Source organism: Acanthochromis polyacanthus, chromosome 23 (genome assembly GCF_021347895.1).
Source record: "Acanthochromis polyacanthus isolate Apoly-LR-REF ecotype Palm Island chromosome 23, KAUST_Apoly_ChrSc, whole genome shotgun sequence".
NCBI classification, from domain to species: Eukaryota; Metazoa; Chordata; class Actinopteri; family Pomacentridae; genus Acanthochromis; species Acanthochromis polyacanthus.
The window spans coordinates 7,853,652-7,873,027 of NC_067135.1; the positions used below are offsets into that span (position 1 = coordinate 7,853,652).

General features: G+C 39.2%; 3 protein-coding genes across 3 annotated transcripts in view; 2 read left to right on the top strand and 1 right to left on the bottom strand.

Moving 5' to 3' along the window:
• ppp2r5b (protein phosphatase 2, regulatory subunit B', beta) overlaps positions 1–8,043 on the top strand; it is a 54,600-nt gene extending 46,557 nt beyond the window's left edge. The window contains exons 12-13 of the mRNA XM_022214907.2: positions 154–255; positions 2,420–8,043. Coding sequence (XP_022070599.1) covers positions 154–255; positions 2,420–2,642 — 325 coding nt within the window. The 3' untranslated portion in view covers positions 2,643–8,043. The remainder of the gene's footprint in view (positions 1–153; positions 256–2,419) is intronic.
• A 701-nt stretch (positions 8,044–8,744) lies between these two features.
• On the top strand, positions 8,745–13,917 carry LOC110965763 (glycoprotein hormone beta-5-like). The gene is made up of 3 exons (XM_022214915.2): positions 8,745–9,575; positions 10,312–10,519; positions 11,909–13,917. Exons 2-3 carry the CDS (start codon positions 10,313–10,315, stop codon positions 12,095–12,097), a joined length of 396 nt encoding a protein of 131 aa, XP_022070607.2. The 5' UTR covers positions 8,745–9,575; position 10,312; the 3' UTR covers positions 12,098–13,917.
• A 95-nt stretch (positions 13,918–14,012) lies between these two features.
• On the bottom strand, positions 14,013–16,923 carry gpha2 (glycoprotein hormone subunit alpha 2). Its single transcript, XM_022214911.2, has 4 exons — positions 16,822–16,923; positions 15,635–15,746; positions 15,041–15,225; positions 14,013–14,398 (listed from the first exon to the last, which is right to left on the bottom strand). Exons 1-4 carry the CDS (start codon positions 16,921–16,923, stop codon positions 14,294–14,296), a joined length of 504 nt encoding a protein of 167 aa, XP_022070603.1. The 3' UTR covers positions 14,013–14,293.
• Positions 16,924–19,376: the final 2,453 nt, after the last annotated feature.

The following is a 19,376-nucleotide window of genomic DNA, read 5'->3' on the forward strand; positions in this document are numbered from 1 at the left end:
CTGCTAGAAACGACCCGATTGTGTTATTGTTTGGGTAAAAGATGACGTTAACCAGTCGACAGATCTCCGCCAAACTTGTCCTTTAACCTCCCCGTTGACTCTCCCGTGAAGCAGGTGTTCAGCCAGAGTCCTAATCTCACTGTGTCCCTGCAGGACCATCGTGTCTCTGATCTACAACGTGCTGAAGACCTTCATGGAGATGAACAGCAAACTGTTTGATGACCTCACTGCCTCCTACAAAGTGGAGAAACAGAAGTGAGTATGACTCACTGTGTGTGTGTTTGTGTCACTGGATACAACAGTGACAACAAGAGGACGAAATAGAAGTCGTCTTAAGTCATGTTCTGGGCGGTATTTGTTCCATTATCCGTCGCTTTCTATTTCTTATAAGTATGTATCGCTTAGGTCATCTTTTCAACACGGATCACATCATGGTTCCTTTCATTCGTTGCCCCGGCTCAAACTCAAGATAGCAGATTGGGAAATAGAATTAAAGGAATAGTTTAGCATTTTGATCACATTCTTTTTCTATGGGTGAAATAAAGGACTTCTATAGTAGTTTTCATGTGTGTTTAGCATAGCTTAGCTTAGCTTAGCGTGAAGATTGAAGCAGCAGCTAGACATCCCTACCAACACCTCTGAAGCTGAAGACGTGTTTCCACTGCATGAACTTTCCCCAGAGACTACAAAACCTTTGGAGGAACTTATTGCGATTCCACCGCAGGGACCAGGCTTTAATTAAGTTTCAGGAAAATTATTTCAACCCTAAAAAATCCCTTCTCTGTGGGGTTGTACTTTCTGAGACTTCAGGGGCTTTGGTGGTGCCGCTGGTTGAGAGCTCAGCAGAGAGTTTGTCTCAGTCTTTTCACAATCAGTGTCTGTAACAACTCGTAAAACCTCTTCGTGCACTTTAAGTCTCTTTTCCAGCATTGGCTCAGTGAACCAATTTGCAAAGATAATTACAGTCAACAGCAGCACAACTTGAATCTCGTCCATGATTACCACTTTACACGGTGACGTTGTTGTTGTCTTCTGCATTATCGCCACCTACTGCACTGGAGTTTGTTGTAGAGTCTCACAGAAACAGTGTGCTAAAATAGTTGTTGCTCCTTACTGGGATGCCATCGTAAGGCTCCAAAATCTCCAGAAATATGCCTTCCACAGTTATGAAAATCGTTTTAAATGAGCCAAATGATTGAATGACTCCAACAGAGACGAGGTCTAAACGCACATGACATTCTCAAAATTCAGTCAAAACATTTCACAGAATCAATAGTGTGATGGAGCCTTTTAGTTTCTTCATAAAATTATTGGCCCTTAAAGTTGTAGCTGCTTTATTTACATGATATATCAGTGATTAAGCCACACACAAGCGGAAATGAACCATGACAATTAATAGTTTCAGAAGGGTTTCTGTATTAAGGCTGTGTGAACATCCTCACAGTACTTCTGTGCATTTTCTTCAGCTGTACTGTGGATTTTCTTGCTGGTGAGTGCAGGTTTTGGTTGTGCTCTGTGTGGTACAGAGTTGGTGGTGTGGGCTGAGTGACTGACAACGTACCTAGAAACACCCACAGATAAGTCCCAGTGTTCATCCTGCAGACTGTAGGTAAATGTGTTACTGCCGGTCATTCTTTCCTGACTTCAGACTTTCATGAAAAAACCTTAAGAATGCAGCAGACCTGCAGAGAAGGGCTCTTAACCCTCCTGTTGTCCTCATTTACGGGCGCCAATATCGTGTCCGTCTGAAAAAAATCCAAAAATTCTGCAAACAAATTCCACAAATTTCAGAAAATTTGCAAAACCTTCACGAAGAAAATTCCAATAATTCCTTAACAGTTTTATTTTAAAAAATATCACCCAAATGTGGCAAGATAATTCTTGTAAATATTTTCAAAAAAGGAGTAAAAATCTTCCCAAAGAAATCCTAAAAATATCTAAAGTGATTACACATATATTCGTGAAACTTCTAATATTTTCTTGAAGAACATTCACATAAAAATCAACCAAAATCCAGTGAATTTCACTGGATTTTGGTTGATTTTTATGTAAATGTTCTTAAGAAGCATTTTTAACATTTCTTTTTTCCACCACAAAGTGTTCAAAGATTTCCCAAAAACGTTGAAAATGTGGACATCAGAAGTTTCGCTGCGAAAATATAATTTTTTCCCACATTTTCAAACAAATACAGGTCAGTTTTTTACCCACAGGACGACACGAGGGTGAACAGGACAAAGAAACGTCCACCACATTCTTCTGGGACTCCAAGAATTCTCATCCTGTCTTCTTAACCTCTGCTTCTTCTTTCCAACAATCTCGATAACTTTACACGTCTGACAGTTGCTAAAGAGCTCATCTCTTTTCCACCTTTTTCACTTCACCGCTATCCCTTTCCCTGTCCTTTAACCCACCGCTCCAGGGAGCTTAAGCGAGAAAGGGAGCGTGCTGAGCTGTGGCGAGGCCTGGAGGAGCACCAGGAGCGCCGGATGCAGATGCTCACAGAGGCCGCCAGGAACCAGCGCAACCTCCAGGAGCGAGGCGAGAGAGGGGACCCGCTGACCCCCTCGTCCCCGCAGACGGCTCACTCCGACCAGCCCGAGCCCAAACCCAGCGGGGCCTCCTCCGGGGAGAGCGCCACCTAGAGATGGGATAACACAGGGGGGTTAGGGGGCACGGGGAGAAGACGTGATGGTGAAAGTGTTGGGAGGCAGAAAGAAGGTACAAAACAAACCTGCTGTTTATTCACGTCTTGCATCGTCGAGGTGGCAGCTTTTTGTAAAAAGGCGCAAACTCTGTGATCCAAGGTCCAAACCGTACCTTCTTTCTGACTTATCTGTGTGAAACTGCTTCACTTTTTTGCTGTACACTCATTATGTTGCAGATCAGAAGATGGATATTGTCCAAAAGTGCAGACTGTTATTTTAACTACCAGCTGGTTTATCAAACTGCAGGTCAGTACCTACAAATCGGTGGCTGGCCTGCTTCAAATCAGCCTCACAACAAGAGATAAAAACGTCTCTTTTGGTGCAACACGAACCGAGTTTAACATCCGTCTACCTACAGTCGAGTTATGGTCTGTACTGTGGCTTTGTACTCATCTTATGGTCAGAGATGCTTGTTTCATGCGTGGATAGCACAATACATCAATAAACAAAAGAAGCAGTTTCACACAAAAAGTCCCAAAACTTTTACCAAACAGACCAGACACACAAACCACGGCATAAACACACAAACAACACACAGGCGCAGGTCCATATTTACTGTAAATATCAGAAGACAGAGCTACAGAGTGTATCCCAGGTCACACAAACACCACATTGATGCACCAAAAAAATCACACATTTATATACACAAACACACACAGCTGGTTCTAACTCCTCTCCCAATCTGCCGGGTTCCACCAAAGGACGAGCCTAAAGTCCCTTAAGGTTAGATAATAACCTCTGATGAAGATGATGATACTGATATAAAGTACAATAATGTTCCTTCTTCTTACTTGTTACTCTACTACTACTACTACTCTACTCTAAGTACTACTGACGATGATGATGATGATGATAATGTTTTTATATATATATACATATGTCTCTGGATATTTCTGTAGTGTATTATGGGAAAACACTAGTGTAGCAGATACCATAAAGGGGAAGGCCGACTCGAATTCTGAATTCACATCACATGTTAAATGTACGAGGCCATAATGTGAGTGCTGAAATTCAGCAGAATTCCCCTTTAACAGACCTTAAAGAGGGGAGGAATGAACTGGATTGGCGGTGGCTGTTTTTCTTTCATTTTAAAATTTTGAATATTTGTGGTGTGGCGGGCGTATCTTAAAGGGGTATTTCATAAAAAAATCCCCAAACATTCCACATTTAAAGGTCATGAATATGCTTTAAAGGTGCCCTGTTGAGTTTTCTTTTCATAAACACAGTTACGTTTACATTCAGTGTTACTCACCAGAATGCATTGTGGGTATTCTAGAGGCCTGACGGGTGAATTGTGTTGAACACATTTCCTTCCTCACGGAACATTTGATTGTTTTTTACCCTCCTGTTGTCCTCATTTATGAACACCAAAAAAATATTGCTTGTATGTCTAAAAAAAATCAAAAAATTCAGCAAAAATTTCTGAAAATTTACAAAACCTTCAAGAAGAAAATTGCAGTAATTCCTTCAAAATTTTATTGTAAAATAAAAAATCCCACAAATTTGGCAAGAAATTCTGGTGAATATTTTCTAAAAATGTGTAAAAATCTTCCAAAAAAATCCTAAAAATATCAGTAAAACTTCTAATATTCTCTTAAGAACATTCACAAAAATCAACCAAAATCCAGCAAAATTCACTGGATTTTGGTTGATTTATTTTTTTAATGTTCTTAAGAAACATTTTTAACATTTCTTTTTTTCCATCAAAAAAATGTTCAAAGATTTCCCAAAAATGTTGAAAATGTGGACATCAGAAGTTTCACTGTGAAAATATTTTTTTTTCCTCCACATTTTCAAACTTTAACCAGGTCAAATTTGACCTGCAGGACATCACGAGGGTTAAACCTGCGTTGTTTACATCCGTGTTCGCTAGCTAGCTGTCTTCTTCTTCTTCACTGCTACATTTTGTTGCACTCTGTCGCCACCAACTGTTGATCAGTGGAACAAAATCGGGACCCGCTCATGTTAAACATTAGTTCTGTAGCGCTTTTATTGGTCAAAAGTTCTACAGGGTACCTTTAGCGGTGGCGTTACGGTTCGAAGTTTGTCAAATTCACCTATTTGCTTTGCTTACAATTATAATTTTGTAAACCCCACCCAACCCAGAAGTGACAGAAAAACGAATGAAGCGCACCACAAGTGTTTCAAAGCAAAAAGGAAAAACACCGTAATCCAGTTGGATTTCTGAACCCGGAGCGTCCGAAGGTCTCTGCGGGCCCGACGCTGCAAGATGGTAACCATGACGACTTACTTTGGCGTGAACCAACAACAACAACAAAAAAAATCTGTTTATTCTTGTCTGATCATTACGATAGAGCGACGGGATAAAGAGAGGGCGGGGGAAAAAACAAAAAAAATTATTTTAGCAATATTTTCATTCTTTCAGGATACTCTGTGTGTTTTTAGGGGGCTAAACAGGAAGTGGGCGTCACGCTCAAATGTTTACCTCCCACTCTTGTTTTTACTCCTGTTGCGTCCTTGATATTCACATTGTCTTAAAGGTACCTTCTGTGTAAAATGATTTGATGAGAAATGATTTTTTGCTTTGTAATTATGTTGTTTATTTTCTTGGTTTTTGTATGATCTTGTTCATTTTGTGGAAAACTGATACTGATGCTATTTATTTTCTATTTGATCAGGAAATGTAACCTTATTTGAAGACGATAGGTTGTGTATGTGTGTTTGTGCGCGTGCATGAGTGTGTCGGAGACGTGTGTGGACAGAGCGACGGAGAACGAGAGAGGACAGTTTTCTCTTTGCTTCTTTTTCTCTCTCTCTCCTTCTCTCCTTCCTGAGGGACAGGGTTTTGAATCCGAATGTATCGTAAAAAGAAAAAAAAACTGAAATTGATTGTTTTTTTCAAGACGCAGAGCTACCTTTCAGCTGCTTCGTAACCAAACATTAAAAAAAAACCCATCAGACCTGCAGTTTTTTCAAGACACGCTTCGAATCGCGCCTGAATCGACATAGGTTTTGAAATCCATTTGATTTGTGGTGCGTTTCTGCCTCACTTCCCAAATTTCCCAGTTTTTCTGAAGGCTTTCAAGCCTAAAAATCTGGACTAAGACTCACAAATCATGTCAAAGTTGAGCACAAAAGTTCTTCCTCCTCTTCTTCTTTTTATTTCAAATTAGTATTGGGGTGCAATGACATAGTTCATACTTTTTACAACAAAGAATAATAATAATAATATATATATATATATATATATATATATATAAGTACAAATTTAGTTCACCATCAAGCTCGGAAACAGTAATTTGACGTAAGAAACTCACTCTTCAAGGTCCACTTACTCGCTTTTTCTGCCTACATCAGGGTCTGGAGCTGCAGATTCACCCAGTAGCTGCAGTATGGAACGAAATTACAGGTGTTTTGAATGTATTGTCACATAATGGCACCTGAGCTCTCAGTGTAACAATTTAACAAGCGCAGTTGACTGATGAAGACTGAAAGCTCTGGAAGAAGCTAGAAATGTTATCCTGAGTTAAGCTTATTTACTTTTCTGATCACTTTTTTTTAATTTTTTGAAGCCTGAGGAGGTCCCCTCAATTTCACAGGAAAAGTGCAAAAATCCAAAGTAAAGCAGCAAAGGTGTGTCCCAATTTAGCTCCACCTCAGTAACCCAAATCAACAGAATAACAATAACAGGAGACTTTTGTGTGAATTAAATTTTTGTCACAGTTTTAAAGCTGCAGTAGGCAGAAATATGGGGCAGGAAATCAAACAAAAAGTCCCACCAGATGAGCATTTTACATGTAGTTAAAATTCTCAAACATAATTGAACTATTTCAATTGTGGCTTCAGATTTGATTTGCTCTCCTGAGATGAATTATTTTGTTTACTCCACAGAACCAGCACATCCAACTTTCAACAACGACTTTGCTGCTATTTAGAATTTATCACCTGAACTGTGTATACAGACCTGCGATGGGCTAAAGTTGTCCATTACAATATACTTTCCTCTCGCATCATTTGGATTCCAACATGCAGAAAAGTTTAGCCCAGCGACATGCTCCTCAAAAAAAACTGCACACTCCAGCTTTAAATAGCCGCTAATTCATTATTTCTGCTTTATCTTAGGCTCTTATACCCCCACTAGGGCTGAAAAACTAATCAAATATGTGATCAAAATTGTAACATAATGACATGTAAAATCACAGGAGCTGCAAGTTTTTTTGCTAGAAGATAAAATTAAACTACTATTATAAATGAAGGTTTGTGGTGCTACAGATGTACTCCGGCCTACCAAACATCATTTTTGGTGTTTTTAGTGAAGAAGAAGTGGGGAAAATGACTTCTTCCAACCAAAATTAAATGAGTCATATCACAAAATATACATGTTTTGTTTGCAAAAGTTTTTCTTCATTTCAGGCAGATTGCTTTTATTGTTCCCGTTTGTGTGCAGCGTAGATGTAGGATGCAGCATTTCACGTTGTCCGTGTTCCCTGAAAACCACGGTAAATACATTGATGGATCGGTTGTTATAGCAGCTTCACCAGTAAATACCTCAAAATCTGAACCTGCAGACGCCACCTGAAGCTTCTTTTTGGTTGGATTTCAAACCCTCTTTAGATTCAGGCGCGCAACGCTAAAAAAAACCCACAACCGAAAAGACACCGAACTCGACCTCGCTGTCATAGAAGTGCGTTTATGATTTTTGTTTTGGCTAGCTTCCTCACAAACCCTCTTGATTGTTACTGTCGGTCGGTCAGCTGACTCGGGGAAATTAAAACCCCAGCTCCCACGGATTTAGAATTCGCTGTCGATTAATATTTCTCAACTCCAGAACTGTGTCATCCGGTCTAGAAGTGCTCCTGCACAGGAAGCGAGAGAGGAGAGAGAGCGTTAGTAGAGAGTTCTGGCTTGAACTCGGACGGCCGTCGAACGCCGCTTTCATCGCCGAGGCCGTTTCACAAATTGGAACAAAATGCTTTAAACCAGAGGGACGATGAAAAACAGCCGGTGAAGTTAGAAAAACAGAGGAGGAGAAAGACAGAGGAAAGAAAAGAGTTAGACACGATAGAATGGCAATAAGTCAGAGCAACAGAATATAATGTTACCGAAACCTACAACCGCATTACGTAGCAATTTCACTGAATTTCTAGATTTGCACTGTCTGCCCAATGGTCTGTGTTTGTTGTGTTGAAGAAAAAAAACATAGAGAAGATGATAAAGACGATGCAGAAGAAGAAGAAGATGTATATTTTGGGGACCAACACAGCGGTGGGGGGGTTTGAATGTAGAGAGGCTTACTACTGTACGTAACATTACAGGGGGGTGTAGAATGGAGAAAAAAAACTATGTGCTAAAAATGAAACTTCACTTTGAGAAAACACTCTGGGAGTCTTGGCTGGTTTTTTGCGTCACCCCCTCTTTGGCATTTCACTTCCAGGTTCTATTGCTGCTGTTTCTATCATCCCCAGACAGCTTTAAGTAACACCTATTTAAAGCTGTACTCATTCGTATTTTAATAATAAGTGAGGATCAAACTAGTGTGTAACATAAAATGAGTCAATTATAGCGATAAACTCCCAAGTAGTCTTTAGTTCTTCTCAGCTTTACGGAGCGTTTTTTAGTTCATTGTTTTGGTTTTCTTGCCTACACGTTTGTTGTCTTCCATTATCTTCCAGCACCACACAAATAATGTTATACTTTTAAACGAAATACAACGTTTTGTAGCTAAGGAATCAAATATTTTATTCTCAGGGGTTGGTGGAGACCAAAACAGAGCTAAAGTTGGCCCCAAACACACCTGCAGTTACTTGCTAATGCTCCTTTGTGTTAGCTAGATTTTACTCAAACATTCATTAGATTTACCTTGGAATGTATTGATATGATAATGTTTTGTTTTCAGATTGTTTAGCTACCAACAAAAAAATAATAATACAGATGCAGCTTTAATGTCTTAATACCCCCCTTATCTACAACAAAACAAGCTAGCGATGTGTTAGCATGTTTTAGCCTTCTGCTAATATCATAGATACACTGTTGTGTACCAGTACAAATGAAACCGTTTTAGATTAAAGGTGGAGTCTGCAATTCAGGTGAGGATTTATTTATATATTTATCTAGTTAGCATGATGCATGGTGTGTTTGTTTTTATTTACTGTGTCGAAAACCAGATATTTTTGTGAATTTAGCAAAAAAAGTGAGAATCGCGGACTGCACCTTTAATCCCCATCAATTTGCATACAGTGTCAAAATTAGTGATCAGACCTGCTTAAACTTGTTGGAAAAGTAACACAAAATTTAATTTAGAGTTATATTATTGTTATGCCATGATTCAATCCGTACCCACATGGTTTGGTAAATCTGTATTGCAGCATAAAGTACCGATAAATAGAAACCAGTTTCCAGAAATGGAAGCAAAATTACATCTGAAACTTTGAACACAACATTGTGATTAGAAGTTAGATTAAATAAGTGCAACTTTTTTGGTGCAAACATCTCTCTGTGATAGCAGAAAGTTGAATTACCACCATCTAAACCTCATTTAATGGCTTCATTTTGAAATGATTCCTAGTTTTGTGCTTTTGAAGAGTTCTGTGTTGCCACTCCTCACATCAGACTGAAGCTGGATTAAAAAGCTGCTCCCACTAAACTCCCTCTCGCACTGAGAGATACAGGCTGAGGTTAACAAAACATAGACAAGCATCAGTATTTTCCAGGGAGTCTCCATTATTTCTGGCTTTGGGGTCTCTAATGGTATTTCATTGTAATTGCGATGATGTCAGAGTGTCCGTCCGCCCTAATGGTCTTCTAAAAACAACAACAAGGACAGATTGGTTCCATTCACCGGATCGTCCACTCGCAGACGCACACAGAGTCCAGCAGCTCACAGCCTCTGCAGGATCTTCAGCCGAGAAGGTGAGGAATTTAAATTATCTAGAAAGTCAAACAGTTCAGGAATGCAATATTAAAATGGAGCTGTGTTAAGTTCAGAAGCTGTTTTACAGCATGTGGTTTTACAGCCTCCATGGAGCATCACTCTGCTCACTTAAAAGCATTTTGCTTTGGGTTCTCCGTTATCAGTGTGTTTTTATAGATTTAAAAAGTCAAACATTGTTCAGAAGCTGAGCTGATTCCTGTTGTTTTAGTGCAGTTTAAGTGATTTGCTTAAAAATGTGCAGCAATTGAGCAGGAAATATAACTCCATTCTGTTCTGAACAAAGGAAAAACTACTTTGCATGCATGTGAAGGTAGTCTTAGATTTGCTATTTAATAGGATTTTACAACAAAGTGCTTCATTTATTAAATTTATTGTCTGAAAGTTTATATATTTTTGACTGCAGTAGTCAGAATAGACACCAGAGGGAGTCATAAGTCATGATGGATGTCTCACTGTTTGATCAACTTCTCCTGCAGAGAAAAGAAAGGCAGTTTATTACCGAAACATTGAAATGTATTGATATTTAGAGGCCAAACTGCATATTTTAGTATTTAAAATGCAAAACCAGATGCAACTAACACCTCATTAATGATTATATTTATTCCTTTTGTTCAATAAGATATCTGTGGTGCAAAAAAAATCTATTAACATTTACCCCAACAAAGTTTGCTAAATTCACCCTCTTTTTTTCTGTCTTCCTCCATCATTACCCAGCATGCACCTCCGTCCTCTCTCCCTCTCCTTCCTCGTCCTCCTGGTTGCCGGGGCAGCCATGGTGTGCGTTGCCGTGACGACGACGGCGACACTCCACGGTTTCCGAGGCTGCGCGGTGCGAGAGTTCTCCTTCGTGGCCCAGAAGCCCGGCTGCAAGGGGCTGCGCATCACCACCGAGGCCTGCTGGGGGCGCTGCCACACCTGGGAGGTAACAGTCAAAGCTAGTCCTCCCACTTCTGGTTCTATTTCTGGAAGCTTCTGTAATACCGGAACAGAGGAGCATCAATAAATGATTAATGAGCCGGGCCTCAGTCCAAACCATGAGGAGGCCCGGTCAGCCTCTGGCCCAGAAACGGTCCAATCCTTCCAAGCAGGGATGTTTTACTGAACTTATTCTGGTTTTAGACGTTTAGCTTCTACCTCCGAGTGATCGAAAAACCAACTTTAGAGCTCCAGAATGTAGTTACAGGAGAAACAGATACCAAGTCGAGCTCTTTCAGGGCCTTTAAACAGCAGGACTCTGGGTGAAAGTTGCTCATTTGACCAAAAAATAAGGAGAATATAGGTTTTAACCTCATCCAAGTGGTAGTTTCTATCACTGATGGCAGCGAAACACAACTTTCTAAGATGATTACTCATAAAAATTAAGTTGTTCTAACTTTTACTTAAAAGCAATCCATATAAACACAAGTTTTTAAGTTGGCAAGTCTGAAAAAATGAAGTTGCTTCAACTTAAAATCCTCAAAAACTGTGTTATTAAACTACTACAGAAATACTAACATCTCTGTAAAAGTTTTCAAATTTCACATCTTGAGCTTCATATGAAGAACCACAAATAATGTTTTTCTCAACAACAGCATTCCCTCTTTAATCAGATCAACTCTAAACTTACACATTACAACTTTCTAAGATGATTACTCATAAAATTTAAGTTGTTCCAACTAGTATTCTGTAGTATTTTGTTTAAAAGTAGACTTTAAGTGTTATGTCATTAATTACAGTAGTTATGAAAACAGTTTTTTAAGTTGCTCCGATGTTAAGTCGGTAGAGCAGGGGACTAGAAATCCCATAAAACTACAAAAATGCTAACTTCTCTGTCTGTAATTAGGTCAGTGGATTAAAAACATTCAATTTCAGAATCATTTTAGCTTACTTAGCTTTTCCTCTTCAATTAAAATCATTGTAATGACAAGTTTTTAAGTAGAGTACACATAAAAATGAGTATTTCAATGATATTTTAAGGAAATTATTTTGCTTCATCTTGAAATCTTGTAAACTTTAATGCTTGTTTAAACATAAACACTAACTTTTCTGTCTGTGATTATTCAGTTCACTGCGTTAAAAACTTTCAGTTCATTTCAGAGCTTGAAGTTCATTTCAAGAACCACAAACACTCAGATAAAACAGTGAAGTTGCTCCAGTGTAACGCAGATGGAATTGAGTTAATCCAGTTTCTTTGGGTTTGCTCAACTTTAGCTTTTTAGACTTTAAATCACCAGCATCATAATGTCAATTCAACTCATTACAATCTTTCCTTTCACTTACTTTTTTCAGTGTTTTTGTCGGTAACGTCTCCGCCTTTGTTTGCTTGCTGCAGAAACCCGTCCCAGACCCTCCCTACATCCACCGCCACCACCGTGTTTGTACCTACAGCAGGACCAGACACATGACGGCCCGCCTGCCCGGCTGTTCTCCTGGAGTCTCTCCTCTCTACCACTACCCGGTAGCTCTGCACTGCCACTGCGCCGTCTGCTCCACTCAGGACACCGAGTGTGAAACCTTCTGACGGACGCCTCCTGCTAACTGTGTTATCAGCTGAATAAAATGATAAAAGATGTCTGAGTGAGTGGGAGTCCTGCTGAGGTGAAGCACTGAAAGGATGTTTGATCTACTAACCGACACATCTGTAGACTGAAGAAGTTCTAAATGTCTGTAAGACAGGAGAAGCAACAGAGCAAACATTATGTTCCTGAATCAGACTACTGTCATTCAAAGACACTTTTAGATGATATATCTGAACTGTAGCTCTTATTGTAATCTAAAAACAGACAGTATTTGTGTATTTCAGCAGTTGTAAGGAAACTTCTCTAGAGCCTCAATCATTTTCAGCATATAGCTTACAGTACTGAGATAAAAATGGTAAATTGGTTTGAGTAGAATCCCAAATAAACTGTTCAAATGACCAGATTAGTTCAGTGCATTTATCCATTACAGACTGTAGTGTGTTCCTTTATAAATGGTGACAGTAGTGGGGAAAGTATTCAGGTTGTTTACTCCATAAATACTACAAGTAAACGTTCAGCACAAAAAATCCATTTCAGTCAAATTACATGAATATTATACTGAAAGAAAAAATCTGTAAAAGATCATTTAAAAACTCCTATATTATTATTCCAAAACTGTAAAAAAAAAAAAGGTGAAAAGGACAGAAAATGACTGAAATAATTATATTTATAATGGATTTAACTGCAGTAAAACTGTTTAATTTTATGGTCTCACATTGTAAAACAAGAAAAGCCCTCATAGAGCACAGTACCCTCCAAGGCTGCTCAGTCCTTGTATGATTTCGTACAGATAAATCTGCAGCGATGGATTTGTAGTAGGATCACAGTCATGTGATCATCAGCAGGGAGCTGGCGTAGTGTTCACTTGTTGTCATGGTTACAGTGACTCCGTACCGCTATCTCGCAACGATGCAGGACTGAGCAGCCTTGGTGGAGTACCGCGCTGTTTTCCTTGTAATTTAACAAAACAGGGAAAATCTGTTTGCAAAGAAAAACTACAGTGAAAATGTAACATTTTGTGCTTTGTGCCTTGTGACGGCTATATCATTAGATACGACATAATTAGGTTATTAATCGTGAAGCAGATAGAGCTGGTTTGAATTTCTTTAGTTTGCTAAACAGAGAGGGCATTTTTGAAAACATTTATTTAAATTAAATGTATGAAGTTTTAAAGGAAAAATCACTGTTTGGTTGAACATCTGAAATGTGATCCCAGCTATAGACTGTTTTGTCAGAAATAAAAAAAAAGAAAATCACCAGCTTAATCTTTAACAATAGTTGATCATTTAAAAGCTTGTTAGATTATCCACTGTGTAAAACTGTCATCTTTAAATGACCTAAAACTGTCTGATAAATGCAGTGGAGAGAAAGTAGAAATATTCATGTCAAATACTAATATCTCAAAATTGTTCTTTTGTGTAGAAGAAAAATAACTTTTAATTGCAAGCTATGTATGCAGGTCACCTGAACACGATCATTTGATGTGAGGTTTAAGACTTCAAAAGCATCAACAAAAACAAAATCCACAGAAGTTGGTTTAAAGTTGCAGAATAGAAATTTATTGACAAACAATTTCATCACAAACTGTACAGTGCATTCTTTCTCTTATTCTTTAATCACTGAACCGACATTCTTTGGTTTCATCAATAGATATTATTTACAAAATGTCTTTACGTTCAAATTCATACATATAAATAAATTTTGTACATTCTTTGGTCTCTTGTTTGTGATTAGTGGTTATTACAAAGAATGAAACTTCCTGTATGTTTGACCCTGATGTTGTTTTTTGTTTAGTACAAGTCAATGAAGCATCTAAACCATCTGTTACAGTGAGTCTGATTGATTTTAATGAACTTTTGCTGATGAGAGATGTGTTTGTTATTTCTACCTGCTTACAAAGTGTGTTTCAAGCCTCAAAGCTAAACTAAGTTGAGTAAAGGTTCAGTTTGTTTGTCGTGTGTGTGACAGAACAGTTTCTACAGCCTATAAGTTGAAGTGGATCAGTCGAGTTTTCTAGAACAACGTCCCTCACATCACATTTAAATCAACACACACACACCTCATTCTGAAGGAAACCCTGGTTTTGACAGTAAGACGCAGATTTAAACTTCAACACTCAGAACACATGGACAGAAGAAGGAAAGTTATTTGCTGAATCTGACTAATCTGTGATGTGGTTTCGGTCCAGCGTCGGCGTGTCAGTAGCGGGATTTGCGGCACATGTCGCAGCGACACGCCTTCGCCGTCAGGATCTCGATTTCGTCGTGGTGGCGACCTCGAGGGCAGTCCAGGCGAACTTTAACCTGCGAGAAGACACAGAACATGTCAAAGCTGATGGAGGCAACAGAGGAAGCTAAAGTCAGTGAATCTGATCCAGTCTGGTTTTGTTGAGTTTAGTGATGCTCTCTTCTTGGTCTGCTACGCTCCTACACAACTTTAATACTAATTACACCGTGCTGCTCTTCATTTTTTATAGATATTTTTTCATATTTATTGTTATTATTTTTGTCTGTACTGTACTGGCAGAACAGGATTTCATGTTTACTATGAAAATGTTGAAGAAATGAATCTTGACTCTTTAAATTTTGAAAGAAACATGATTTCTTCTGGATTACGTTCGTTTTCTAATGTTCATTTCCAATCAGCTATCTTCAACATTAATTTTGCTGTTTCATTGTTGCTCCAACCAATCATACATTAGATTGGGCACAACCCAAACAATGGTGGTGAATCCTCAAAATTATTTTGACCAAGTAATTTTGGTGCCAAACCTTAATCAAGCTCCTAACATTTAAAAATATTTTCCCAAAACTAACAAAGTAGTGTAGTGAAGCTCTAACTAGCTAGCTCGCTAAACATGCTAATTAGCTAAATATCAATGATCTGTCCACAGAATTGCAGACTCCACCTTTAACCGTGTGTTCTACCACTACTTCTGCCCCCACCTTGGCGTCCTTGCTGATGGTGCAGCATCGTGAAGCCGAGGTGATGTTGTGGGTGAAGTTGGAGGCCACCAGCACCGAGTATCTGGACGGGAAGGCGCTGGACTCGCAGTAGCCCACGCAGGCGTAGACCAGGTGGGTGCCTTTACAGGTGCCGCGACGGTCGCTACGGATCGTCACGTTGAAGGCTGGAGGAGGAAGAGATGAAGTGACGTGAGTAAAGAAACTAATTCTCAGAACCACTTTCACTGGATTTTCACTTTCAGATGCTCATGTCTTTGGTTGTAGAGACTTAGACTGTTTCAGGGATTTCTGTAGAGGCATTACTATCAGCAAAAAACCTGATTAAAATCTGAAAGCCTGGTTCCAGTTTGGAACCTAAGTATCCATAGTATTTTCTTCCCCAATGCGGTATTTCAATAACTCTGTGAATAGTTTTACGGCGTATCTGATCGGCTGGATGCTTCCTGGTTTGGTTGCAACTCGGCGAGGTGCTGCCACATTCAGCTTTACTGAATTCTCCACCAGATTTTTGTTCATGATCCTTTTCACATTTCTTCTCTAACGTCTCTGGAAACATTCACTCGTAACACTCACGGTAAAGGTGGCACCCCGGGGTGAGGCTGTCGTAGCTCCAACCAATAGGAGAGAAGAGCAGCAGTGACATCACTGGAAGCGCCAGCAGGCAGAGATTAGAGGTCAGCGACATCTGCAGTAAAGAAAGTTCACAGATTTAAGAGAAATCTTTAAAAAAAAAACAGGGTCTGTGCTTCCTGACCTGATAAGTAGAAATTAAGAAAAAGCATCACTTGTGACAGAAAATGATAAAATCTATGGTTTGTTTCTGGTTTCAAACTGGAAATTTAGAATAGTTAGGACTCAGTGTTAACTTAACTTAACCCTCCTGTTGTCCACATTTACAGGCACCAAAAAATATTGTTTCCTTGTCTGAAAAAAATCCAAAAATTCAGCAAAAAATTCCCCAAAATTCAGAAAATTTGTAAAACCTATAGGAAGAAAATTCCAATAATACCTTAAAAGTTTCCCTTAAAAGTTTTATTTTAAAAAAAATCCCCCAAAAATCCCCGAATTATTTTTAAAAAATGAGTAAAAATCTTCCAAAAAATTCCTAAAAATATCTAAAGTGATTCCATATTTATAAATACCACTTCTAATATTCTCTTGAATAACATTCACACAAAAAATCCACCAAAATTGAGCGAAATTTGCTGGCTTTTGGTTGAACTTCCCCACATTTTCAAACTTTAAACCGGGTCAATTTTGATCCGCAGGACGACACGAGGGTTAAATCAGATTTAAGTTGTTTTTGTTTTTTTAGTTAAAAAGGTGATGACTTTTAGAATTAGTTCTCCTTGAACTTTCCCCTCAAATAGAAGCCCTCCTCCTCGCTCTGTTACGGTGATTTCCCATCCTGCCTGAGTGTCACTCAGCTGAGTAGCAGCTAATGTGGATAAAAACAATACCTGCTCTATCTTTTCAGTCTGCCTCATTTAACAGCTACCTGCTGACACACGTACGGACACAATTTCAGCTCACACCGACTCGGAGGAAACGTCTGCAAACATGACAGTGCATACCATAATCTGTACACTCACTGTTATCTGTGCGTTGTGTGTGAGAATGCACGAACAAAAGTCTCCAAAACAGACACAAGCATCTGTTTTCCACTCGACCACATCCACTCTGAGGCTCTACACACTCCAACACGTGTGTAAACAGTAAAGTCATGTTTTCCAGATAATTTGCTGGTTTTGACCTCTGACCTCTAAATTGGCGGCTCTTTCCAGCTCCGCTTCCTCGTACAGACGGGTTGCGTTGGGAATCACCTCCGTGGCGACGGAGGAAAAGGCCCCCGGAGACGCCATTTACGCCGCCGGTGCTGCTAAATTAGCGGGTCAGCACCGAGCCTGAATGTGTGTGTGTGTGAGGACATTAACCTCAACCGGTGGGGTGTAAAAGGGGGGAAACGCCTGACTTTTTTCCCCCTCTTACGTGAGGTTTCCACGCCTGAAGGTTTGGTTTGTCTTTGAAGGGAAAGTGGGTTGTAATGTGGCGCTAAGCACGAGACCACCAGCACAGACAGACTGCAGAATATACGCAGGATTTCAGCCTCCTCTGGACAGAAACACATTTTTACATTTAGCTAAATGTCATTTTCTCACTAGAAATAAGATGCTGCTGTAATATTCTGACAAATTTGACAAGAAAAAAGAGTTATTTCCACAACTTTTCATATCTAAGAGCCAACTTTTAGTGAGAAAAGTCAGAATTTTTCACAGTTTAGAACTTTAAATATACTCTTTAGGGAACAAATAATGAACAATTGAAGGGCGTAGTTTCTTAAACACCTATAAAAGACCATCTACTGCTTTATTTTTGACTCTTTCTCAGTGTCAAATCTAATCTACTCAAAAAACAGGAATGCCAATAACAATATTTATCCATCTTTTCAAGTAGAGTGACACGATGTTGTACAATAAGAGTAAAGGTGTATTGACACTTAAAAAGGCACATTTTCTCCCATTTGATGTTCCTACAATGCTAATTTTCTTTATGTATTAAAAAAACTGTCTATATAATAAGTCATCTAATTAGTGAGGATGCTTAGTTTTACCAAAACGTATATTTTAGGGGTAATATGCGTCGACTGAGTAGTGTGGAGTGTAAATATAAAACCCAGAAAACATTGCAAATCCTGCAAAATTCACTTGTGCACAGTTTTAAACTACATAAATTACATAAAGATGAGTGTTTTACATTTGTATAGCTATGAATTTAGTAGCAAAAGCATTGAATTTCAATATTTTTTTGGAAAATGGATAATGCATATTATTCAGCAAAAAAAGTACATTTTTAATGACATTATTAGCATCCAAAATGATGTTCTACTAATACGAATATATAACTTTATACACATGCCAGATAATAAAAATATAATATACACAAAACCCTGCAGGATTTATGATATTAAAAAGTGTGAGATTTAACTCTAAGAACTCTAACAATCACAGAAATTAAAGGTCTATTCCACCAAAAAGGAGTAAAATCTTACCTGGAGTTGTGGAGTTGTTGCCTCTGAGTGCAGATCAGGTGTTTGCTGTCTGACAGGTGAGTGTCTGCTCTGAGCCTCATGCAGGATATAAGGAACACAGGTAGGAGCCAAGGCACTTATAGCTCTGGACACACCCACAATTAGAGAGTGTGTGTGAATCTTTTTTTCCCTCTTCCTCTGCAGCCACAGCTTCTACCTGCACATCTAAAAAACATTCAAATCTCTGGTTTGTGCTGCTGGACTGTGTCGCTGCGTCCCTCCTCCTCTTTAAACCGTTTGGGGGGGAACCGATGCTGCCGTGACACACAGGAAAACTTAGGTTTTCCGTCCGCGACACGACCGTACGAACGCACACACACGCACAGCTTTTCCTCGCTCACGTAGAAAATCTCGAAGAAAAATAATAATGGAGGCCTCAGCTGCCAGCTCACTACAAGTGAACTCATAAATGAAGCTCAGTCACACACTCAGCCTGGGTTTTCCATTTGCGGCCGCAGGAGGAAGGACAGGGTCGGGTCAGAAGATCTTGTGGGTTTGGGTCAGATGTGTGTGGCACATGGTGGCTTTATTGTAGAGGACGACTGGCTCTGCTTCTCCTCACCCTCGTCTCGAACCGTCGGCTTAGCAACCGGCCTCTAGAGACGTCCTTTAAACAGATTATTAGTCGGGATTGTGAGCAGCCTCGCAAACTGCCAGATCAGACCGCTGATGACGGCGTAATTCTTAAAACGTGAGAGCAAAGACCCCAAAGTGCACTTTAGAAATTAGGTTTCAGGGTGAATGAACAAATGTCTTTCTTGCTGGAACAGATACTCGAAGCGGGAGGAGGATCACATGAGAGGTTCTTCTGCTTTTTCATTGACTTTTTAAACACTTTGGGGCCTGCAAATCCCACTGAGTCACTTTAACTCACAGATATTAAGCTTTACAAGTAAAATCCATCTTCAGTTTATGAACCTAAGTCTCTGACGGAACTTGATAATGTGACAATGGAGACCTCCAACAATAGCATCACAATCTACAAGAAATGAACGTAAACGAACACATCTGGAAGGTAATTCTGAGATAAACTTTTGGCTTCATTTCCAGGTCTTCAGCTGGAGTCAGTAAAGATCAAACTATTTCTGAAGATGATAAATGGTTAAAGCTAGGAAAGACAACTTTAGGCTTCTTGAATTGATTCTTTTGACTTCTAAAGTCTCATTTGATAAAACAAGTGCAAAAGTTTCATGATTTTTTTTTCCTTCAACAGTGAGTCTGTGTTTA